This window comes from Anser brachyrhynchus (assembly GCF_964034855.1).
Source record: "Anser brachyrhynchus genome assembly, chromosome: 1".
Taxonomy (NCBI): domain Eukaryota; kingdom Metazoa; phylum Chordata; class Aves; order Anseriformes; family Anatidae; genus Anser; species Anser brachyrhynchus.
The window spans coordinates 158,514,378-158,538,071 of record NC_137694.1 but is presented as its reverse complement, the minus strand read 5'-3'; the positions used below and the strand labels follow the sequence as shown (position 1 = coordinate 158,538,071).

At 36.0% G+C, this 23,694-nt stretch overlaps 1 protein-coding gene across 6 annotated transcripts in view; it reads left to right on the top strand.

Annotated features, from left to right (window-relative positions):
• GPC5 (glypican 5) overlaps positions 1-23,694 on the top strand; it is a 765,123-nt gene that overhangs the window by 709,144 nt on the left and 32,285 nt on the right. The window contains exon 8 of one of the 6 annotated variants that reach the window (XM_080577270.1): positions 15,318-15,395. The exons of the other annotated variants lie outside the window; for them this stretch is intronic. Within the exon in view, the coding sequence (XP_080433396.1) occupies positions 15,318-15,346 (29 nt within the window). The 3' untranslated portion in view covers positions 15,347-15,395. The remainder of the gene's footprint in view (positions 1-15,317; positions 15,396-23,694) is intronic. 6 annotated transcript variants of the gene reach the window in all.

The following is a 23,694-nucleotide window of genomic DNA, read 5'->3' as shown; positions in this document are numbered from 1 at the left end:
AGGCAGGGCTGGCCGTGGGGAAGCCTGAGAGCCCCTTTTTCCCAAGGCATTGGCAGCTAAAAGAAGCTCAGTTGGTGAGATTATACCAGTGCCTGTTGTTTTCCTCTGCCTAAATAGCACGCAACAGGGAGAATCTGAATAACTCCCTTGGCACAACAATATTTTCTAATAATAGTGTTGTTTTAGCTGTGATAACATAAACATAAATGCAAGAAAAGCTGTAGGGAGAATATCTATTATTTTGCTAGCTGCTATAGTTGAAAAAAATACCAAAAACATAGAAGCTGCCCATAATCAATAGGTTTTAACTATTTCTCAAAGTCCTAGCGGATCTTGACATGCAAATGATGTCACTGGTCAATTAAATCAACTTAAAGTTATTATAACAAATGCAGAAACAAAAATATCCAAATAAATTTCCTTGCCCAAAAGAGGTTTTAAAATTATATTCTCTATTTTGAAAACTCTACTGAAACACTCTCCATCCCAAAATAAACAAAGCAGTAAACACTTGCCTTGAAATAAGCCTAATATAGGTAATCCTAGATTTAAACAAAACTTTTGTTAATTATTTGTTTTGAAAAAGGTTGAAGAGGCTGGTAATCAAAAGTATTACTGAAAGTGGAAAAAAAATGCAGTTACCGAATAGATTAACATTTTCAGGACTTTTTAGTATTTTTTTTTTTCTACTCTTTTAATATTGGATTTACTTTAACTGTACTCTTGACCCATTGTTGTGTTTTGCATCTTGTGGTAACATATATCACTATGTGAACGTTTCCCAAATTCCCAAAACAATTTCCACTTCAAGAATATTTCATGAACATTAATGTTATTTTGCAAAACTACTTTAATGTTTTGTCTTTGATTTTCATGGCTTTTTTTTTTTCTCTTTTTTTTTTTCTTTTTTTCTCTAGTACTTTTAAGACTTAATGAAGTATTACCCTGACATTTTATTTATTTATTTATTTTAATTTGAGGATTAATAGATTGGAAAAGGATCAGAAGTACTCATTTTACATGTTTTTTGAAAACGCTTACTACTCTTTAGTGCTGGCTTACTAATTAAACTGCGATTGTTCTATCCTTTTTTTTTTTTCCTTTTTTTCTTTTTTTTTTTGGAAGCTCACTTGAGGGGTACTGAGAAACAAACAATCTTAAAATTAAAATGGGTCTGCAGTACCAGTGCAAATTCCAGTGCATTTGGGCTTTACCTATCATGTTGAATATTTCTAGTGATCTTTTGAGTAACTTCATTTTCTACTGAATTCAAAAGGAACTGGTAATGCTCCATATTCTTCCGGATTGATTATTTGTTTGTGACCATGTCATTTTCACTGAACCACATTAATTATATTCTGGCTAGGGATATGAACTTACATTTGCCAACTATTTTCTATTAAAGTGATATCTGTAGGAGGCTTATAACTTAAAAATAAAAAAAAAAATATTTAGAAAAAAAAAGGAAAAAGGAACAGGAACAGCTATGTTCATAATTCTAATAGTCAAAGATGATTCATATATTTTCTCAATGTAAATCAGTGCTTTGGATAAGAGAGGATGGGCTTCAACACAAACTGTCAGTCAGGGAGACAATGAAACAAAGCAGCTGCCCAATCACACTTTGCATGCATTTAGCCTGCCAGTTTATGGTAGCTATCTTACTTTTAACAAAATGAAATATAAATTCATAAACAGAATTAAAAAGAAAAGGAAGAAATGAATCAAAGCATATACCTTTGCATATATATGCATTTATTCATAAGTTTGTGTAAATTACATAAAATAGGTCTTTCTCTAGATGTAAACCAGAAAACTAATTTCCCTCTTCTATTTGTCCAGCTTCTCTGTTTAGAGAAGCAATGGCAATACGTATTATTAAATATAGCACACACTTAAGTGTCTGAGTAAATTCACACGATTAAAATATGGTAATATATTGAGACTTTCAGGAAATTTATAATCAGGAAAATTCTTCCAGGAGTGTTCAAGAAGATATAGCTTCAACAAAAACTCTACTAGCAATATTGTATAAACTACTATGACTTTCATATCTGGCATTAATGTACCTGAAAATGTTATACTTTAGATCAAATCAACTTCTGCTAAAGGACATTTACAGTGCAAAAATACAACATAAATCCATAACTGATGCTTGTTTTCTTCCCCTTATGTAGCAATATAAAATTCCCATGGTTTTATTTGCATTTTTTTAATTTTTAATGCTAAAACAAATAAGAATACAAATACTAATACTAATAAAACTAACTTAGGAACAAGTAACATACGTTTTAAAACTATTTTGCATGTTTTACTGTGTTCTTATTTTTCACATACTGATGATTTTTCAGTGTATATTGTAGAAATCTCCTTGGGATGGCTCAGACAGGGCAGGATACACTTTTTTTTTTTTTTTTTTGGCATATGGGATGACATCTGAAAAGAAAATCCCTGACAACCAAATAAACATGGTCCTCCCTCATGGATATAGCTTATCTCTGTGAATGTGAAGGTCTTTCGTCATGATATGAAGACAAATCAGAAGAAAAAGATAATGAAACAACAACTAGTGCATTCGTGCCACTTTAATATAGGGATTTAATTTAGGACTGCAGTCGTGTTAAGTTCTTAAGACAGACAATGGAGAAAGAAATTCACTATTGCCTAAAACACTTTCAGCATTCTAATTTTCTCTGGAAAGCAAATTTACTGTCTCCAATGGACTATAAAGGAGCCCTAAGTGTCTACATTTTTGCCTTAGGTTTCTCTGTTATGTGTCCAGAAATAGGTGGAATGAATCAGATCAAAATAGTCTCCTAGATTTAGCCTGGGAGAAGGACACACATTTTTTTGTCAAATAAATGAAACGGGTAGCAAATGTTGAGATTTCTGAGGATATGACAAATTTAAAGCATCATATTTGGGGAGCATCAAAAGCAAATAGTCAATCAAATTAATATAAAGGGTCATAAAAAGTTTTGACAAGTGCTAGAGGGTAAGACAGAAACCAGAGCAGTAGGATGAAAGTGTCACAAGAGTGAATTTATCCAGTGAACACTGCAGTGCCAGAGCAAGTATTGAAATGACGGAACTAACATCAATATCTGAAGACGCAAAATAAATATTAAAATGATGCAGAATGTGCCTGAACATGCAAAGAAATGTTTAGTAGGGTTATTTTTTATTTAAGTTTTTACTGGGAAAAAGTTACACATTTGGAAAAGGCATATAGCATGCATTAATAGAAGACACTGAGAAATGCAGAAGCACAATTTGCAACAGAGGTCTCCCTCACAACTGTAGTCAGGAAGGAACTGGCAGAAACCTTCAGAGGAGAAGCCAGCATCAACTGGCAAGTGATTTCATAGTTTAACCTTTTAGCACTGTCTTCAGTGGTCAGTAAATATAAATAGCAAAGACAGATCTTCGAGTACCATGCAAAGAAAATAACACCTTAGATTTAGCGTCCTACATAGGTGAAATATTTATAGAAAAGTTATTTTTATCAGTACACTCTGCAGACTATATTTTGTAAACCTTTTGGTCAAACAGCATTACTTGCAATCTAACATACCTACCCCAACATAATATTTTCTTTGTAAGTTAACAACTCCAGGATACAATGTGCAATTAAGATTTCTATGACTAGATTCACTATGACTAGATTCATCAAGATTGTGAAAAGTTAACTCCTGCTGACTTTGGACATGATTTCTTACTTCTTTCTCCTGGTATTGATTTTGTGTGCGTATGTGTGTGTGCGTGTGTGTGCGCACTTTTGCTATTTGCCTTAAAGCAGGCAGTATTTTCCCCTTCTCTGCCTTGCCCATCCCCTTTCCCCGGCAGCAGTGTAAGAAGAAGTTGATTAGGAAAACACTGGTTACTGGGAACAGGAGTATAAATCTTCTACATTTAAAGAAGCTTCTCAAGAAAACAGGGAGAATACATATAAGTTTCCTACCATCAGTTAAATCAACCATCACTTTTTTTTTTAATAAGTTCTGTGTCCACTCTTTCCTGTTGCCAACTTCTATTTTAAATATGCATATTTGAAACAAAAATATTTTGCATCTGTTGACTTTCCCCTAGTTACATTCATTTAACTGATACTGAGACATATGTGTTGTTAATAAGAGTGAAGCATGACTGAAAGCTAACATTGCCCAAAGGCAGTTTGGCAGAACCTTTGGGTATCAGATGTTTTAGCAGTGCGCAGTGCCTAAAGAACTGCTCTCCACTTCTCATCAGCACAGTCCTTTTTTTTTTTTTTTCTTTTCTTCTTTTTTTTCCTTTTTTTTTTTCTTTTTTTCTTTTTTTGCTGTTACTATGGGCAATTCCTGAGTACCTTGGTGGGTGTCTTCTAGGACTAGAAGGATCAGGGGCCTGAGCTGAGCTTGAAGGAGGACCAGGGCAATGGGCAGAGGTCTCAGGGGAAGCTGCTTAAGATCCATAAGACCCATTGCTGCCCTCAGGGACTGAACACCCTCTTTCCCTGCCATGAACAATCTCAGTGACATCCTCACTCTTCACAGCAGCTTTCTAGCCTGGTCAAACACCACTAGAAATCTGCCTGATTCCATTCAGGCATCCTTCACCATTGCTCACCCCCTTCAACTCTATGCCTTCTCTGCTGCCATAGATTTGTGCTTTGCTTCCAAGAAGAGGAGAAAAAAAATTTATTTTGCCTTCATGTTGGGACAACAAAACCCATTTTTATCTCACAGTGATGAAATAAACTTTGCACTGGCTTTGAAATTAATTGATCTGAATCTTGAGTAATAGCTTCAAGGTTTAGTTTAAAATAGGCATTTTTCAGTGGACTAGACACAGGAATAGAGAACAATTTTTTTATTATTATTTTTTAAGTATAATTTGAGCAAAATATATAATTTTTAAATAACTTGGGTAGACAGGTTAAAGTTCTTTGTAACCCATTTCAGATGCAATTTGACTGTTAAATGATAAATACGAGTATCAGGGATATCATATTTTCCAAATGATCATTTTTTTATTAAAAATATGTAAGCAGACTGTTGTGGTTTAAACCAGCAGGCAGCTAAGTACTACATCTGTTTGCTCAGTCCCCCCCAACCTTACAGTAGAATGAGGGAGAGAATCAGAAAAAAAAATAAATCTCATAGGTTGAGATAAAGACAGTTTAATAGGACAGAAAATGAAAGGACAATAATAATAATAAACATCATAAAAGAATATAGAAAGCAAGTGATGCACAATATGATTGCTCACCACCCACTGACCAACGACCAACCTGTCCTTGAGCAGTGCCTCCACACCCCAGCCAACCACCCCAGTTTATTGTTCAGAATGATATCATATGTTATGGGATATTTCTTTGATCAGTCTGGGCCAGCTGTCCTCGCTATAACATCTCCCAGCTTCTTGTGCAGCCCCAGCCTCCTCCCTAGCAGGGCAGCATGAGAAGCTGAAAAGTCCTTGGCTTTGTGTAAGCAATGCTCAACACCAACTAAAATATCTGTGTATTATCAGCACTATACTCATCCTAAATCCAAAACACAGAACCATACCAGCTACTTGGAAGAAAATTAACTATATCCCAACCAAAACCAGGACTCAGACTTTCCTGAAACATCAAGGGTAAAGCTCTTAACATTCTGAACAAGTTCCTAGAGCAAAACCTGTACATCACTGAAGGAAAGTCTCAGCTTCCAAAATATATCTATGGTCTCACTTTTACAATACCTAAGTTTAGTGATCCCAGATTAAATTAATAATTTTATAAAATTTGACTTAACAGATCTTTAATAGTTCTGTTAACCTGGAAATGAAACCCACAAAATCAATGGAGGAATAACTAATAATTTCAAAATGCCAAGCATATCCTCTTAGGAGTTGGACTTATTTTTTGGGAACAAGTATTAATTCCTTAGACAGTGTTGACCCACATTGTTCTCTGTTATCTCAAAAATATTCTATGATTTTGAAAGAAGTGTGAAAAAAGCTGAAAATTCTAGTGGAGTAGAAGAAAAACTAGCAGTGTAATAATGCTGGCTTAGGTCTCAGTAAATATAACCTGATTCAGCTAAATAGAGACAGCTGTGAACTTTTCTGGAGTCACTCTGTGCTTATTATGTAATAAGCTTATGGAATCTTGCTCCCATAAACTTATTATATAATTGGGAGCAAGACTCAAACCTTTGTCGCACAGTATCCTGAGTGTCAGTCACACTGGAGACTACCCATTTGGCATCTTTCTGCCACACCTGCCTATAAGGGGGTGACATCTATTTTTTAAATTGAACTAGGAATGAGACTTACACTCACTACGAACAGCTGGTGGAAGTTGTGCAATCGCCAGCACTTGTTCTCATGGGCGACTTTAACTTCCCAGACATATGCTGGAAACACAACACAGCCCTGAGGAAGCAGTCTAGGAGGTTCCTGGAGTGCATGGAAGACAGCTTCCTTACTCAGCTGGTTAGTGAGCCTACCAGCGGGGGTGCCCTACTAGACCTGCTGTTCACGAACAGGGAAGGACTGGTGGGAGATGTAGTGGTAGGGAGTTGTCTTGGGCGGAGTGACCATGACATGGTAGAGTTCTCTTTTCCTGGTGAAGTCGGGGGGCTGTCAGTCAAACTGCTACCTTGCACTTCCAGAAGCAGACTTTGAACTGTTCAGGACACTGTGTTCAGGAGGGTCCCTTGAGAGTCAGTCTTGAAGGGCAGAGGGGTCCAGGGGTAACGGGATACAGCTATATTTCTACATTTGTATCTGTGTTTTGTGTACATGCCAACCATGTTAAACATGTCTTTAAACAGAAGTTAAAAACAATCCAGATGTTTAAAGAGACATTATAAAAACGGAAAAAAGAAACAATCTCAATCAAGTTTAACTGTCAGGTTAAAGCACTAAATATTTAGTGTGAGCTTCACAAAGAAGGGTTTACTCTGTGACAGTAATAAGGGATTCAACTCACACACCTTTTGTCTTCTAGAATTAGTAATCTCAGACTAAACCGATGAACCACTGATTGTAGCAGAAATCGAGATGGAGCTATGGGCTGATTCATGAAAATTACATAATGTGCCATCTGTGGATGCTTCCTTGTGTGTCTGATTATGTTCACAGTTCATACTTAAGTATACACCTTCTATTCAGCTGAAAGTGAACTGAGGGCTCTTCTAAATAACCTGCCTTTTAGTGGGTGATGGCAGGGTGTTAAAAGCATTAGTAGAAGCCCTTTTATATACTAACCTGGAGGGATGAGTCCAGGAGTCCAGGAGTCCAGGCCATTTCCTCTTCCAGTTATGGAGGTTAAAAAGACATGTTCTCTTAATTTTCTACTATTTGTCTACTGAAGCTGTATAAGAATGCACAGAGAAAAATGACTCAGAGAAACAGATGGAGAAGTCTGGGATTAGTCTATTTATATGTAAGGACAAAAAGCTACTATGAGTAGACATTCCTGCTTCCATTGCAATATTAGCATTTTATCCAGTGACTAATGGAAAAAGAGTCAGATCTGCATGTATTTCTCCCTTCTTTAACTGGCATCCAGGAAAAATATTTTAATATTCCATTCCAGAAAAATATTCAATAAATGCTTATTTTTTATTGTATTCTTGGAGGATGTTTATGATATCATATTAGCTTTACCTATCATATTACCTGCTGGAGAGGAGCTCTGCCAAGAAGGACCTGGGGATTGTGGTGGATGACAGGTTGGCCATGAGCCAGCAGTGTGCCCTGGTGGCCAAAGAAGGCCAATGGGATTCTGGCGTGCATTAAAAGGAGCGTGGCCAGCAGGTCAAGGGAGGTGATCCTTCCCCTCTTCTCTGCCCTGGTCAGGCCTCACCTGGAATACTGTGTCCAGTTCTGGGCTCCCCAGTGCAAAAAAACACCAGGGATCTCCAGGAAAAGAGTCCGTCGGAGAGCTGCAAAGATGATACGGTGCACGGAGCATCTCCCTTGTGAGGAAAAGATAAGAGACCAGGGTCTGTTCAGCCTTGAGAAAAGAAGACTGAGAGGGATCTTATTAATGTTTACAAATACCTGAAGTGTGGGAGACAAAGGGGTATGGCCAACCTCTTTTTAGTGGTTTGTGGGGACAGAACAAGGGGTAATGACCACAAAATGGATCACAGGAAGTTCTGCACCAATATGTGAAAGAACATCTTCAGAGTGAGGTTGACAGAGCACTGGAATAGGCTGCCCAGGGAGGTTGTGGAGTCTCCTTCTCTGGAGATATTCAAGACCCGCCTGAATGCCTACCTGGCAATTTGCTCTAGGGAACCTGCTTTGGCAGGGAGGTTGGACCCGATGATCTCCTGAGGTTCCTTTCAAACCCTACAATTCTGTGATTCTGTGATTTACTTAAGCTCAAATCAAACTTAACTTTTGGGTCAGTTTCACATCATCTGTGAGTCAACTACCTTTTGATAAGGACATTGAGGTATACGGTGGACCAGCTAATGCTCTGTCTTTAAATGTTGCCTGGACAGAAGTGTATTGCACTAGCTGACTCTGAAAACTCAAGCCTGAACTTAAAAGCAGTTATTGAAAGCTCTGTATGATGCTACATAGTGTCACAACATTAGTGTTTTTCTACCATGAAACTTGCTTTCCCTGTGGTATGGGGCAAGAAGATATTAAAGAGATCTCAGGTCTGCATCTGCTGGTGAACTTTAAAGGTGAATGAGGCTCCTACAGAAAGAAATGCATGGAAGGGCCTGACCACTGGGTGGATGGATCTGGTTTAAGGTCTTGACACAGATTTAAGAGGGTTTCCAGTGCATCAGAAATACAGAAATGTTTTAATGGTCCTGACTGATTATCTCCAAGTTACTCTATCAAATTCTTACATCTGCTGCAGCTGGTCCTAACAAAGATAATATGACAGCATTCTCTTTTTTTTTTTTTCTTGTTAATAAGGAAACTGAACAGTACAAAATAGATTTGTATCTCTAGCTCTTTGTTTGTTTTTCTTTCTCTTGTTTTACTTTAAATGAGAACAGAGTTTTAATGGTAACTCTCCCTTTGTTTATTGAGTATATCATTGTCTCTACCAGTGAGATTTTTAATAACACCCATCATTAACTGAATTTCTATGGGCATCAGCACCCTGCGATTTGTGAATACTGAGGAAAGGGTACTTCACTGAGAGATTGGTTGGGCACTGGAACAGGTTCCTCAGGGAAGTGGTCACAGCACCAAGACTGTTGGAGTTCCAGAAGTGTTTGGATGATGCTCTCAGACAAATCATCTGGGTTTTGGGTGTTCCTGTGAGGAGTCAGGAGTTGGACTCGATGATCCTTGTAGGTCCGTTCCTATTCAGGATATTCTGTCATTCTATGAGCTGCAAAATGAAAAATGCCCACAGATACCAGAAAAAATGCACTCTGACAGGTACCTGTGCCCTTGTTACCCACTCTGTTCAGATTCATGTTTCCTGCACTGTGAGACTGCACTCCCCGGGACAAGCATTAACCTCTCAACCTAGGGCTACTAAGATGGTAAAGGGCCTAAAGGGGAAGACGTATGAGGAGCGGCTGTTCAGCCTGGAAAAGAGGAGGCTGAGGGGTGACCTTATCGTGGTCTACAGCTTCCTCATGAAGGGGAGTGGAGGGGCATGCACCGATCTGTTCCTTTAGTGACCAGTGATAGGACCTGAGGGAATGGTGTCAAGCTGCGACAGGGGAGGATGTGGCTGCATGTCAAGAAGAGGTTCTTCACTGAGAGGGTTGTTGCAACTGGAACAGGCTCCCCAGGGACGTAGTCATGGCACCAAGCCTGTTGTAATTTAAGAAGCATATGGACTGTGCTCTTAGTCATATGGTCTGAATTGTTGGGTAGACCTGTGTGGAGCCAGGAGTTGGACTTGAAGATCCTTATGGGTCCTTTCCAACTCAGGGTTCTATGATTCTATGATTCTCTCTCTAGCAGAGCATAACATATCCATTCATTGAAAATAATTTGAAAAGAACATATTTTTCCTTAATTGTGGGCTCACTTTTATTTAGCAGGAACCGAACACAGAAGCATTTACGCTCTTTGAATCAAAAAACAAACAAACAAAAACCAACCAACCAAACAAAAAAACACACAAAAAAACCCTTGTAGTTCTATGTTTGCCAACTCTAAAATAGAAACAGATAGAAAACAGGAAGAAAAATTAAACTCTTCTTTCCATATTTTTTAACATTCTCCCCAAACAAGCCATTATTTTTGGTATTTGTACCAGCAGCATTTTGTACCCCTAGCATTACTCTAAAAAAAACTTATGCTAGGGTGAGGCTTCTCACTTTTTTTCCATTACTGAAAAGTCTAGTCCCCATACCAAATCTGGGAAGTCCTGTGTTATCACACAGGGTAGGATATCACCAGCCACAACTGCATCTTCTTCATTCCGTTCTTTCTGTGGTGGTGGTCTTGCTCATAAAGTCTTTTTGAAAGCATTAAATTCACATTTCTATAAAGAAAGAATGAAAAAGAAAAAAAAAACATAGAAAAGTGTCTCTGAAGCACAGCTGCATCAATGATGATGCAGTTTACCCATGGCTCGTATACTGACTACCTAGCTTTCCAGTATCTTTTTTGTTCTTCTTCTTTAAAGAGTATGAATTTGTTTCAGCAAAATTTTGCTATGAGTTGCAACTGGCTTCCCTTTTTATGTTCTTACTGATATTACCTGCAGTGTTGTGTGAATAATTAAGTAAAAGACAGAAAGCATACTTCTACTCTTCCTTCTAGCTGCTTTTCAGCACAAAATGTCACTGAAACTAATGGTGTAAATGAACATCAAGTGTTATGACGCGATGTCTTTGAACCTTCAGTAATATTAATGTAGCTGGAAAAAAATGATACATAGGATCATATCATTGATAGAATATGACATTGTACTGCAGGATAAAATAATTCACAATTTACTGTAATAGAAGGAAGTTTTTGGAGGGCCTTTGGAGGGCCTGGGCCTTTGGAGGGCCAAGATGATGAAGTGAAATGAGTTTATGGGAAGTCTGCCTTTCGTATTTTTGCTTTCCATAGAGTGTCTTTAATATAAATGGTAATTTGTCCTTAGGATGTTAATATCAACCTAGTGTCAATGCAAATTACCCTCAGTATTCTGCAAAACCAAACTTTTTCACTACAGAGAAAAGCACACAATATAGCAAAAGCATGAGTTATTTTGAATTACATCTCAGCATAGATTCACACAATATAATGTTAAATTGAAAGTATTTTATAGAGAAAAATCCAGTTAGTTGCAAGCAGAAACTGAATATATGAAGCGAATTAAACTGGTTTCAGCACTCCATACTGCTAAATTGCTTTTAATTCAAAGAGTCAGACACTTTCATTTAATTTTTACTTTATCAAATAGTCGTGAAATTTAAGTTCTATTAAATACCTTCAGGAAACGTGAATTTCCAGAAATACTGAACTCTGTTACTGTGTAATTGGCAACATTATGGGAAGCAAACAGAGGCCTTCAACTAAACATCCATTACATTTTAATAGAAGGTGTAGATGAAGGGAGAGTAGTGTTGTTACATCTTTATTTTTGTTGTTATATTTTTATAGTGTTGTTATAACTGTGTTTTAGAAAGGTTTGGAAGTTATCACATGACAGTTTTATAAACAGTCAAAAGAAATACTGTCCAGATTAAACAATTGCAACATGGTTAAAAACTGTTGGAAAAATATTGTAGGAAAGAATTAACTGTGGCTTATTATCAGACTGAAAAAACATTTATTGTGTGGTATCACAGAAGTATATCCAAGGCTTGGTAGCATTTTTCACTCATGACAGTAGAATAAAAAAGATTTTTGTTAAACTTTCAGATGTTATGAAACTCTAGGTCTGCAAATAGTTTGGAAGATAAGATAAAATAATAATAATAATAATAATAATAATAATAATAATAATAATAATAATAATAACAATAATAATAATAGTTATTATTGTTATTGTTATATATTTATATAATAATATTAATAATAATAATAAATAATAATAATAAAGATTCATTGTAGTAATATGAGTAAGTAAAATATAACTAAGTCAAAAGAAAGGATTATACTTAGGAGGGAACAAACTGTGATACAGATGCAAAATAGGAAAAAACAGGTTCTGCAGAAAAGGACCTCAGAGTTATTATGGGTTGCTGAATAAACGTTTGCCTACATTTATTACAACATTGTGAAGGAACAGTTTATCTGTTGTGACATATAAACCACAAAGGCATGTAAGAGTTTTTACCTCTTTCCTTCTTCCTTTCTAATTTTTTTCTTCGAGCACTGAGCCAAAGAAACAGAGGATAACTCAGACTGGAATGGATCTATAGTTGAATCTCCTGCTCAAAGCAAGGTCTCTGCAGCACTACACTTGTTATTGGCCTTCAGGTAGAGAATGACCCATCAGCCACTATCTTCTGAGACCAGTCATTCAGGTAGCTTGTCTGATCATGCACCATTCTAAGGCAAATGTGGTGAGATTTTAGGAATGGGCATAGGCCAGACAAGTTATGGATGTATTTAATATTGCACAAAAGGAAGCAACAAGCTCTGGAAAACATGTCCTATGAGAAAAAAAATGAAAATATTTGAGCTGCAGAGTTGGAGAATAAAAGCCTGGAGAATGCTGTAGTAACAGTCTTCAAATATGTTAAGGTAAATCACAGAGGAATTATGGTTAAATTAGTTAAATTAGTGCAGTCAAAATCAAAGTCTTTTGACTTGAATCAAGGTCTTCTAGCAGAGGAAGATGACCTGTTTCCCTACAAATTGTGTAAATAAATTGATTTTTTGCATTAATTTTCTCAGAGATTTAATTCACTCACACTCTCACATGGTCCAAGTGGTCTGCCCTGTGGTCTGTGCAACACAAAGGACAATGGACAAGTCTCTGTCATATCTGTGTGTTTTTCATTGATTGGTGACCAAATTGATTTGTGGGCAGATCTTCAACATATTTTAGTAATCAGCAGCTATTCTGGGTTGGGCGGCTGCCAGAGAATCTTGCTTACTTTGGCTTCCCTAAATCCTAGACCGTTTTGCTGCCTGTTGTATGTTTCTGCTTATTTGGTATATTGAGTTTTTCTGATGGGTTATTGTAGTGATTTTACATGGGTGGGCAGCCAAGGTCCACCACAGCCACTCTCTCACTCCCTCTTCTCAAAGGGGAAGCTTTTATTTATTTGCATGGACACATCCTCAAAGATTCTGTAAACCTTGTTTTCTGTAAAAATAGTAAATCAAAGAAAAGATTTGTATATTATGGCCCCAGTCTTCTTTTGCTAAAAAATAAAATAAAAATAAATAAATAAATAGGTGGATTGATTAGAAGTTCTTTGTCAGAAGGAAAGTATTTACCTTAATATTATGCTTAATTGTCCAGTGGTGACACAGTGTGTGAAATAATATTCCAGAAGCAATTACTCTTCTCATTCTGAAAAACAAACGATCAGAAAGATTATTGTTTTTCACTGAGGTTGTAATCAAAGTAATCTTACATATCACTGAAAAAGTTTCCAGTGAAACCAAATGTGTAACACAGAATTCCTTCTAATGGCATGTGACCATATGTCTGTGCATTCTGTGATTACTATTGATATATACTGAGGAAGGATGAAGAAGGACTCTTATTGCATCTGATGTGAGATGATAATTGTACAATGCTTTATGAAGTATATATTTATAAAAATTCATATTTGTAACTTTTTGGAAAGAATTCAATTTAAACAAGTTCTAAATACTTTATACATTGTGCACATGCTTATTTTCGGACAGTTCTGCCTGATGAAAGAGGTTCAGGCTGTTAATCTTTCAAAATGTTTTAATTCCACACACTAAATAGTACAATCAGTACAGCAAACAGAAAAAATAATGTGCTGTACAATCTACAATTAGGTCTTTCCTCCTTTAGTAAGTTAAGTAATTGAATTTTTAAATCTGGGACATTCCAACTATTTAAATATATCTCAAACATATCAAAGAACAATAAATTTACATCCCTCAAAATTAATTTGGCTCATACATACATGCCCTCAGTTTTGACTGCTTACTTTAGTCTCAAAAATCTTACTATGATTAACATCTAGATTTTTATGTAAACTAACCCATGACTAGATACACTAATGAAGTTTCATCTGTAATTTTTTGTATTTTACCAATTTATATTTTTCAGTGAAAATCAAAATGATTTTGCATATATTCTGCTAAGCCTTGCTTAGCTTCCTATTTTAGGTTTTCATTTTAAAGATTCTTATTTTCTATGTAATTCTTCTCCAGTTCATTGCACGTAATTCCTCTGTTAACTTAATAGGTGGTACTTTACCAGGAACCAGTACATAATGGAATTAAATCAGTAGACATCATTATTTAAAGGGAACTCACTTATTTTTAAGAGCAAAGAACAACCGTGTATTGTAAACTATCAGCTATGCCAATAATACAACTGAGTGTTAAGAGCAATATTTCTTAACCGTAGAATTTCTGTTATTTTATCTTGGACTTGATACTGTCTAGAGGAAATATTATTCAGCTACTTTTCTACACTGTTTCTCTTTTATTTTTTTTTTCCATAATATGACTTTCAAGAAGGAAGAAGTCTCTTTAAATGTGTTTGATTCTTTGAAAGCAAAAGTAAGCAAAGTTCCCAGTGGATCTAATTGGGCACTTAATTAGTCAGACTGCAGAATTTCTCAAAGAAAATTGTTTTTCTAGTAGTGTAAATAAAGGTCAACTTACAGTTCACTAAGACTCTTGTACGGGGTCTGGCTGGGATGGAGTTAACTTTCCCTGCCCATACAGTGTTGTGCTCTGCACTTGTAGCTAGAACGGCATTGGTGTCACACCAGTGTTGTGTTTGCAGCTGAGCAGTGCTGGCACAGCATCAGGACTCCCTCCAACCCTCCACCCCCCAAGAACCTGTAGGCTGGGGGTGGGCATCACCAGGGCAGCTGACCTAAACCAACCAAAAGTATATTCCATGCCATGATGTCACACTCAGCAATAAAATGTGGGAAAGGGGAAGGAGAGGGGGGGCTCTTGTTATGACCATTTCCATTCTTCCAAACAATCGCTATTGAGGCCCTGCTTCCTGGGACATGGCTGAACATTGCTCTTTGATGGGAATTAGAGAGTAATTTCTTCTCTCTCTCTCTCTCTGTGCTTCCATCCAACCTTTTTGTTTGTTTGTTTGTTTTTGGTTGGTTTGGTTTAGTTAGTTTGTTTTGTTTTGTTTTGTATTTTCCCCTCTTCCTTTTCCCTTTAATTAAATTATATTTATCTCAACCCATGAGGTTTTTGTTCATTTGTTTATTTGTTTTTCTTTCCAGCATACTTTCTTTTTCCCCTCTTCTTCTAAGGAGGGGGAGTGAGAAAGCAGTTTTGGTGGAGTTCAGCTGCCCAGCGAGGTAAAACCATCACAACTTTCTATCTTATTATTTCACAGTCATATCTGCTTGGGAAGGTTGTTTTGTTTTGTTTTGCTTTGCTGTATTTTGTTTTATTTTTATAACAAGGGCTTGTAGACTTTGATGGATTAAAAAGTACATCTAGTTTAAATAAGTATTGGAAAAAACAGAACAAAAATGATTGTGGTTTGCTTAGTGTACAGCACTTTCTGAAGTGTTTGCTATATTCAATCATATAAGATACAGTTCAAATCACTTATTGTGCAGGGTCAGTCACAGACCCTGTTAACATTTCTCCTTTAAGACTCAGAAGGCAACAGGAACTATTAGATATATAGCTGGGAACTTTTGAAAAACAATTTATACAGAAATGAAATGATTACATTATAGGTTCCTTAGTGTGAATTTAAATACACTTACATCTTCCTATCACAAATTCCCAAGTTTCTGGAGTGAACAACATGTGGCTTATGACTGTGTTCTTAGTAGCAGTCTGAGAAGTTAGTTCTATTATGACATTTTTTAAAAATTTTAATTCATTCTTTGTCCCTTAAAACTTTTTGGAAGAGCAAAGCTTTCTTTATTACTGTCACATATGGCCATGATAATTGCACAACCATAAGTATCCAAGGAAAATCTCAGTCTTCTCAACAGATTAATGATCAGATTTATTACTGTGACATGCATACTAGTACCTGGAACCCAGTGTACATAATGGCATTGCAACCCAGTAACTGCATTGACTAGTTTCATCTCCATTCCAGTGGATGTCAGTGGGTTAGACAATTTATGAGAAAAGAATAAAAAGATGTTTTTTATTATTTTTTTTTCCCTAAAGAATTTGTTCTTTTTACTTCTAGAGATAAAGCTATAACTTTTCTTGGTGCACACATTTCTGAAATTCCATGCATTATTTACTGGAAGTACCTTGTCTTTGTACCACTGCTTCATGATGTAGCTGTTATTAAAAACCATCTCTCCTTGTGGGGAGAGAGGATTACTGTAACAGAATTCATAGCATCTACATTTGAACTAGTTGCTTCACAGAAAACACAGTGGGGTTTTATATGAGCACTGAGATTGACCTAACCACCTGAAGCTCATAGCAGGATCAGATGTAGAGGGTACTTAAAACATTAATGTGAGAATAAGCACATAGAAAGTGCAAAGATAACAGATAGAGAGAAAAGAATAATAAATCTGCAATACGTTTTGGTACCCCAGGGTAGCTTGCAACTTTGCTTGAGAAGTGGGTTAAATAATTTCTGGGGAAAAGCAACAACAACAAACAGCAAAACCCAGTTACATCTGTGTGAGTAAATAAGACATGATGAATGTTAGGACACTTTAAAGTCATATGGCTGGACTCCTCCTCTCCAAGAAGAAAAAAAGTATTATATACTCTGCCTATTGAGAACATCCCCTGGTGCATTCTCTTTGTCAAATGACTCCTAGGCTCCCTCTGGAGAAGTGGATTAAAACCATGCCAGAACTAACCATTACCAAGATGGCACTGATAAAACCTATTGCTCTCGGTTTGTGCAAATTGTTGTTATAAATGGAGATCTAGAGAACATGTAAAGAAATATTGGAAATAGCTCAAAGGTAAAGACACCAAGGTTTGCAGTACTGAGATGCAATGATGCAAATGATGCAATGGCAGAATGGGGAGAAATGGGGAATATAAGTTGTTTAGGAAATGTAGACTTAGTAGGTCCCTGATATTTTGCATGTGTTTATGCCTTCAAATAAAACAGATCAAACAAATCAATGCCATGACCTGCAACAAGTAGTTTTATTTATTTATTATTTATTTATTTATAATTTTAACAAGGCTCTAATCCTTTCAGGAACAGTTACTTTTCATACAGCTCACGTTTAACAACTTTTCTTTACTGATTTCATCTGAACTTCAAATGAATACACAACACATTGTTCCCAGAGAACAACATAAAGACATCTATGCTCTTATGCTGGGATGGTTCAAGGTACATCAGTTTCATCTATTTTGTGTATTATCTGTATTCACTGGCTAATGGTAGCTGCTTTAGTTAGTTATTTACAAACACAGCAAGAATGCGATGATTATTGATCATTTCCTGGCATATTGTCCCAGTTCTGGTGGGTCAGCAACTCACCCATTTCTTGAGCTAGAAGTAGTTGCTTTTGGTATTTAGTGAAACATTAATACGATAGCATTTAGATGTCTCCATGCAACTGTTTAGATGTGAGCTAGATGTCTAAGCTTTAATTATAGTTAATGGACTTGCATGTAGTTAATGAACTGTCTAGTCAAGACTGTCAATAGAACCTCAAGGGAGATGCAATTCATGCTAAAATAAACATCTTGTGTTCAGATGCTTAAGCACAAATGCCTATTCTCATTTGAAGTACTCAAGTTTATCTCACCAACTCTGATCAAGAAAGAAAGGATTTTTTTTGTCCCTTTCCGGTTTACTGGTCACTTGCAGGTTTCTAAGGTATCAGAAATAACACTAAATGCTTAAATAAAAAGTAAAAATAAAAAAACACCAAATGTTTAAGTAAATAAGTTGAGCCTTTTGTATTTAATAGTTCTGGCTGGGTTTTCCTGCAGCAGCTTTACCTGTTTCTTGAACTCCAGTAACACAATATCAAGTCTACAACATCTTGTAGCAAGGAGTTCCATACAGCTCATGTGTGTTTTGTGAAAACATACTTCCCTTTTTGTTTGTTTGTTTCATCTTACTTGTTTTGTCTTACTGTGTCACACATCTAACTATTGTTAACTTAATTTCTTTGCCTTCTATTATTTTATTAACAAGAGAGAAAAAATATTTTTTATTCAATTAATCATGATTTTGTAGACTGTCTTACTATTTAGTGTCCTCTCCAGCTACTAGGATTTCATACTAATGACCAATCTATAATATCACAGAGAGAAGTTCTGGTAAAGTTTGAAGCACATCTTTCAGGTTCAGTCACAGCCTTCCAAACAACTTAGTTGCCTCAAAATACTCGTTCATTCCTGGCCAACTTCCATTCACTTGATTTTTGAGGCTTTATACTCCTGCCAAATTCTAACTCTCTTGGGATCTTTTGCTTTTTGAGACAGTCTTCTACAGTGTCTCACGTAGTCTACTGTCTCTCTTGATTAAGTTACTTTCCTTTTAAGTGCTTTTCTGAAATGATGTCCAAACTGCTAGTGTTCTCTACAATCCTGCTTTGCTTTTATATTTTTATTCTACTAGATTATTTATGTCAATAAAATCATCGTTATAATCACACATATTAAAGATAGAAAAACATTTGAAATTAAACTGGATATCATCTAAAACTCAATTTTGGTTAACAGATGCGCTTACTTTTGGGCATAATTTAAATTTTTTTGGAGCCTGTGCATCTTTTGTAAAAAATTCAAACTTAGAAAAATATTATTTCAGCCTCTTTAAAGGAGCACGTTTTGAAAACAAAACATTGAATTTCATAGAACAAACAAACAAAAAGACTCAAAAACAAATAAAAAATCTGGCCTGTAAATCTAAATGAAATGAACCCAGGTACATAGTCTCATGCAGCTGTTAAAAAAATTCTTTCAGATAGTTCAAAAACTTAAAGCGATTGCTGAACTTTAAAACCATATAAGTAAGGGGGAAAAACAAAGTTTAAAACTCAGAAAATCACACTTGCCAGGTTTTGCGCAGGTCTACTATGCTTTTTGTCCTTTGGATGCCTCTAGTTCAAACTCCATAAATCATCATTTATATTTTATATTTTTATATTTTGTTCCAGCCTGATTGATTATGTGAAAAGTTGCAATGAGAACAGTGTCATTGCATTCAAGTTCTTGTACACATTTTTTTTTTTTTTTTTTAAGAAAGAATTAAAGGGAAGTATAATATTATGAGCAAAATATTTTTTCAGATGAAACCTGCCTTACAAATTTTGGAAATGATGTGTTGTTTAAAGTCATAACCAAATGAAACATACCAAGTAAGTGGCATATATATACATGTGCATATATACATAAATACAAACAGGTAGTAAGGTAGGTACGTAGGTAGGCAGGCAGTGTTAGTGTGTCCAATGAAAAGGCAGAAAGAAATTATTCATAATTCCTTAGAGATCTATGCTAGTTAGTATTTTGTACCAAAATTTTTCAGAGAAAAATTATATCAAAGTGTAATAAATAGGTCATCTACTTTGGAATAAGATTTTCTCATGACTGATGTTGAATATATTTCTCACTCGACATTCTGTTTGTTGCAGCATGATAGTCCATGGAAATACTTTTATTTCACTAATGAGAGATTATGTCGTACCATATCTATTACGTTCTAAGAAAAGTGATTTAAGATTTTTTGTGTTGTTTTGGTTGTGATAAAGCTATTTTTCATGGGAAAGGCTATTGTTGTAAATGAAACCACGATGGAAACTGTATTACTGATGATTTTTAGATTCATGCTATGTTGGAAGAAAGACAGAAATTTGAAGGAAAAATAAAACAAAACAAAACAAAAACAACAACAACAACAACAAAAATAACCTACAGAAATAAGAATAAAAAAACCTGGGGTTTTTGTATGGGCTGATGAATGCAGGGATTCAAGTCCCTGTTGTACTTTGGGCAGATTTTTGAACTTGGGTTTCCCTCTTTTCAAGTAGTCTATTCACCTATACATGACACATCTGATAACGTCTATCTGGACTCATGCAATACATTTGATACTGTCTGGCAAAACATTCTTGTCCATAAAATGGAGTGACAGATTTGATAGATGGACGACTCAGTGACTAAGGAATTGACTGGATGGTCGCATTCAAAGAGGTCAACTATATCCAGGTAGAGACCAGTAACTAGTGGTGTCACTCAGGGGTCTGTACTGGGATTAGCCAAGTGCAATGTCCTGAACCTGGGTCAGGGCAATCCCAAACATGAATTCAATCTGGGCAACAAGTGGATAGAGAGCAGTCCTGTGGAAAAGAACTTGGTGGTACTGGTAGACAAAACTGAATATGAGCTGGCAATGTGTTCTTGCAGCCCAGAAAGCCAACTGTATCCTGGGCTGTATCAAAAGAAGAGTGAACAGCGGAAGGTTGAGGGAGATGATTCTCCCCCTCCACTCTGCTCTTGTGAAACCCTACCTGGATTACTGTGTTCAGTTCTGGAGCATCCAGCACAAGAAGGACACGGACCTATTAGAACAAGTCCAGAGGAGGGCCACAAACATGATCAAGGGGAACCTAGAAAGACAGGTTGAAGGAGTTGAGGTTGTTCAGCCTGGAGAAGAGAAGGCTCCGGAGAGACCTTATAGCAACTTATAGCAACTTTCCAGTACCTAAAGAAAGCCTACAGGAAAGATGGGGATGGGCTATTTATTAGGGAGTACAATGACAGGACAAGGGGGAATGTATTTAACCTAAAAGAAGGTGGATTTAGATTAGACATCAGGAAGCAATTCTTTACTCAGAGGGTCACCACCTGTAAAAGGTTGCCCGGACAAGCTGTGGATGCCCCATCCCTGGAAGTGTTTAAAGCCAGGTTGGATGGGGCTTTGAGCAACCTGGTCTAGTGGACCAGGAAGGTGTCTGTTGTCGTGTCAGGGGGATAGGAACTGGATGATCTTTAAAGTCTCTTCCCACCCAAACTATTCTATGATTCTATGATTCAAGTCTATGAGTCTATGATTCTATGAGGTCTATGAGTCTATGATTCTGTCCTGAGATTTATGCCTTTTCTACTTTTTTTTGGGGGGAAGACTTTGTATTTCTTTCACGCTACACTAAGAAAGCAATGGTAAACATGGATGATGATGATGATGACGATGATGATTATAATGAGAAGATTCTGGTTGTAAAGAATGTCCTTTTAATTTTATTTAATTTTCTTTTATTCCACCTTGAGTGTGTAGCCAGATTTTAAAAAGCATTTAGATGACTAAACTCTGTTATACTAGTGGGGGAGGTTTTGTTGTGCATTTTTAAACCTGTTATTAGATTTTTTTCTTCTACAGTAAGTGACTCAGTTGAATAGCTATAAGAAATTAGTCCTTGCTGGTTTTTGAAGAAGGTTCTTGTCCAATTTCTGTGGCTTGCACAGAATGTCCAGTCCATGCTTTCTGTTACTATTACAGAGATATTCAAACTGGGTACAATTTTTTCAAGCAGATCGGTATCACCAGTTTTTACCTTGTAAAAGTTTACATTAGACTGTTACAAAAGACACATAATAGAGTAGGCTTATTCTAAGTGCTATAAAGGAACTTCTGAATCCCAAATCTAATCTCTCATCTGTCTTTAGGACTCTTCATACTCATCTTACATGTCTGACAGACTGTACAAGCAAATATACTCTTCCTTGTTGTTTTTTGTTTGTTTGTTTGTTTGTTTTGTTGTTTTTGTTTTCTAAGCATGCTTTTTTAGTAAAAGTAAAATTGGATTAGTTTGTTAACAATGAAAACTCTAGAATCATTTTCATGGTAAACTGTATAGGCAATTGATTATTTATGCAGGACAGGTAATATTACTTATCATCACATGGAGTAGTTGTCATTTATAACTGTTGGAATTTAAGCAGAGAGAAAACAAACAAACAAACAAAAGTACTATGAGAATTCAAAATAAAAAAACTATTTGGCTGGATAACATGGCTTTGTCTATACCAGTAAACTAATTCTATATAGGACGGTTTTATAACACTGAAGCCAAGTGATGTGGATAATTTAAAAACTCTTACCCGCCAAAACAGGATGGCCATATCCAAAAAGACTATTAGCAATGTTATCTGTTTCATACTGCTTTCCAGCTTGTGAATGGAAGTGGATTTGGAGAGTTTGGGTCAGCTCAGGACAAAAATTGCTAGGGGTTATTCTAACAATATAAAATTGCAAATGATTCACTCTCAGAACTGAACACTCCCTAACTCTGTCTTATCTAGTAATAAATGTCTAATAAAAGATCCATATCAATTCTGTAGAAGTATTTTTAATTCTTACTTTTCATGATTTTAACTGGACAATGTTTTAGTCATACAATAATTCTCTAAAAAATTTTTGGTCATAAGCTTTTCTTTTTTTCCTTTTTTTTCTTTTTATCTAAAAAAAACAAACTGTAAAGAAGAAATTATCTCAGAAAACAAAACAAAACAAAACAAAAACACATGTAGAGTTTTATTTATTTATTTATTTATTTACTTATTTATTTTTTTATTATATAACCACTTAATGTGACAGTGAGACTTAAAGTTTCAGATCCACTGCAAAAACTCTGCTGGTTGAACTAAAATAACATAATAACATCAGAAGCAAAACAAAAAATACACCATATCAGCAGTTAGGCAATTCTACTGTCCCTCCAACTGTAAATGATAATCCTCCTTTCTAGTGCTGTCTTTGGTGCTCACTTAACCCAATGGTAATTGATTTTGTTTAATCTGTCTTTTCAGTCATTTCCACATGGCTTCACAAACTAACACTTTTCATGTGCTTTAAGCTTCTATTTTGTTCCCTCCTTCACTTTTTCTTCTCTAGCTTCATGTCAAAGTCTTTGGCTCACCAGCTGATCTTCTCCTTTTCATTATTCTGCTCTATCATTTTTTTTGCTTAGCTACTTTCCTCATTCACAAATGTAATTTTCCTGTCCGTCTCACCACCATCCTGTTCACTTTCTTCTATTTAACTGAATGTGCTTTTCCAGCCAAATGGTTTCCAGTGGTCTCATCTTTCCCTGCAGATTCCACGTCCTTCCTCTCCTTCCCCAGTTTCATAGTATTGGTATCAGTTAGTGCCTTTAGCCAATGAATTCCCTTCTTAATGAGACATTTGTTTCCATTATATATAGGTCAGATTATTTCCTGGCCACCCCACCAACCTGTGTTGTCTGATGCCATGAATGGTACAGAGAGAAGACCACCTTTTTTTCTTTGACAGTGCTCAGACTGTGGTATGAATTCCAGCTCAGCTAAGGACATCAAATAGTAAATTTGGAAAAAATCTGGAGAGAAGTTTTGAACTTTCACCGTGTTGCACAGGAAGCATGGTCAGTTATGTAACACTAATGAAGCAGGCAGAGTTTAGTCACAACAAGAAAATCTGAAAAAAATGGTTTCTTCAGATATTTAAGTGACAAAATCAACTTTCTAATACATGTGTACTCAAACATACGTAATTAGGCATAGTTATAGATTTGCAGATGAAGAAAAAAGATTTTACAAGTCACTAAAAGCATAATCTCTCAACCACTGAAAACCTTTCATACCAAAACTTGATTGATGATCCCACAAAAGTCTGCCAAAGATGAAAAATTTTAGGGTTTAATGTAT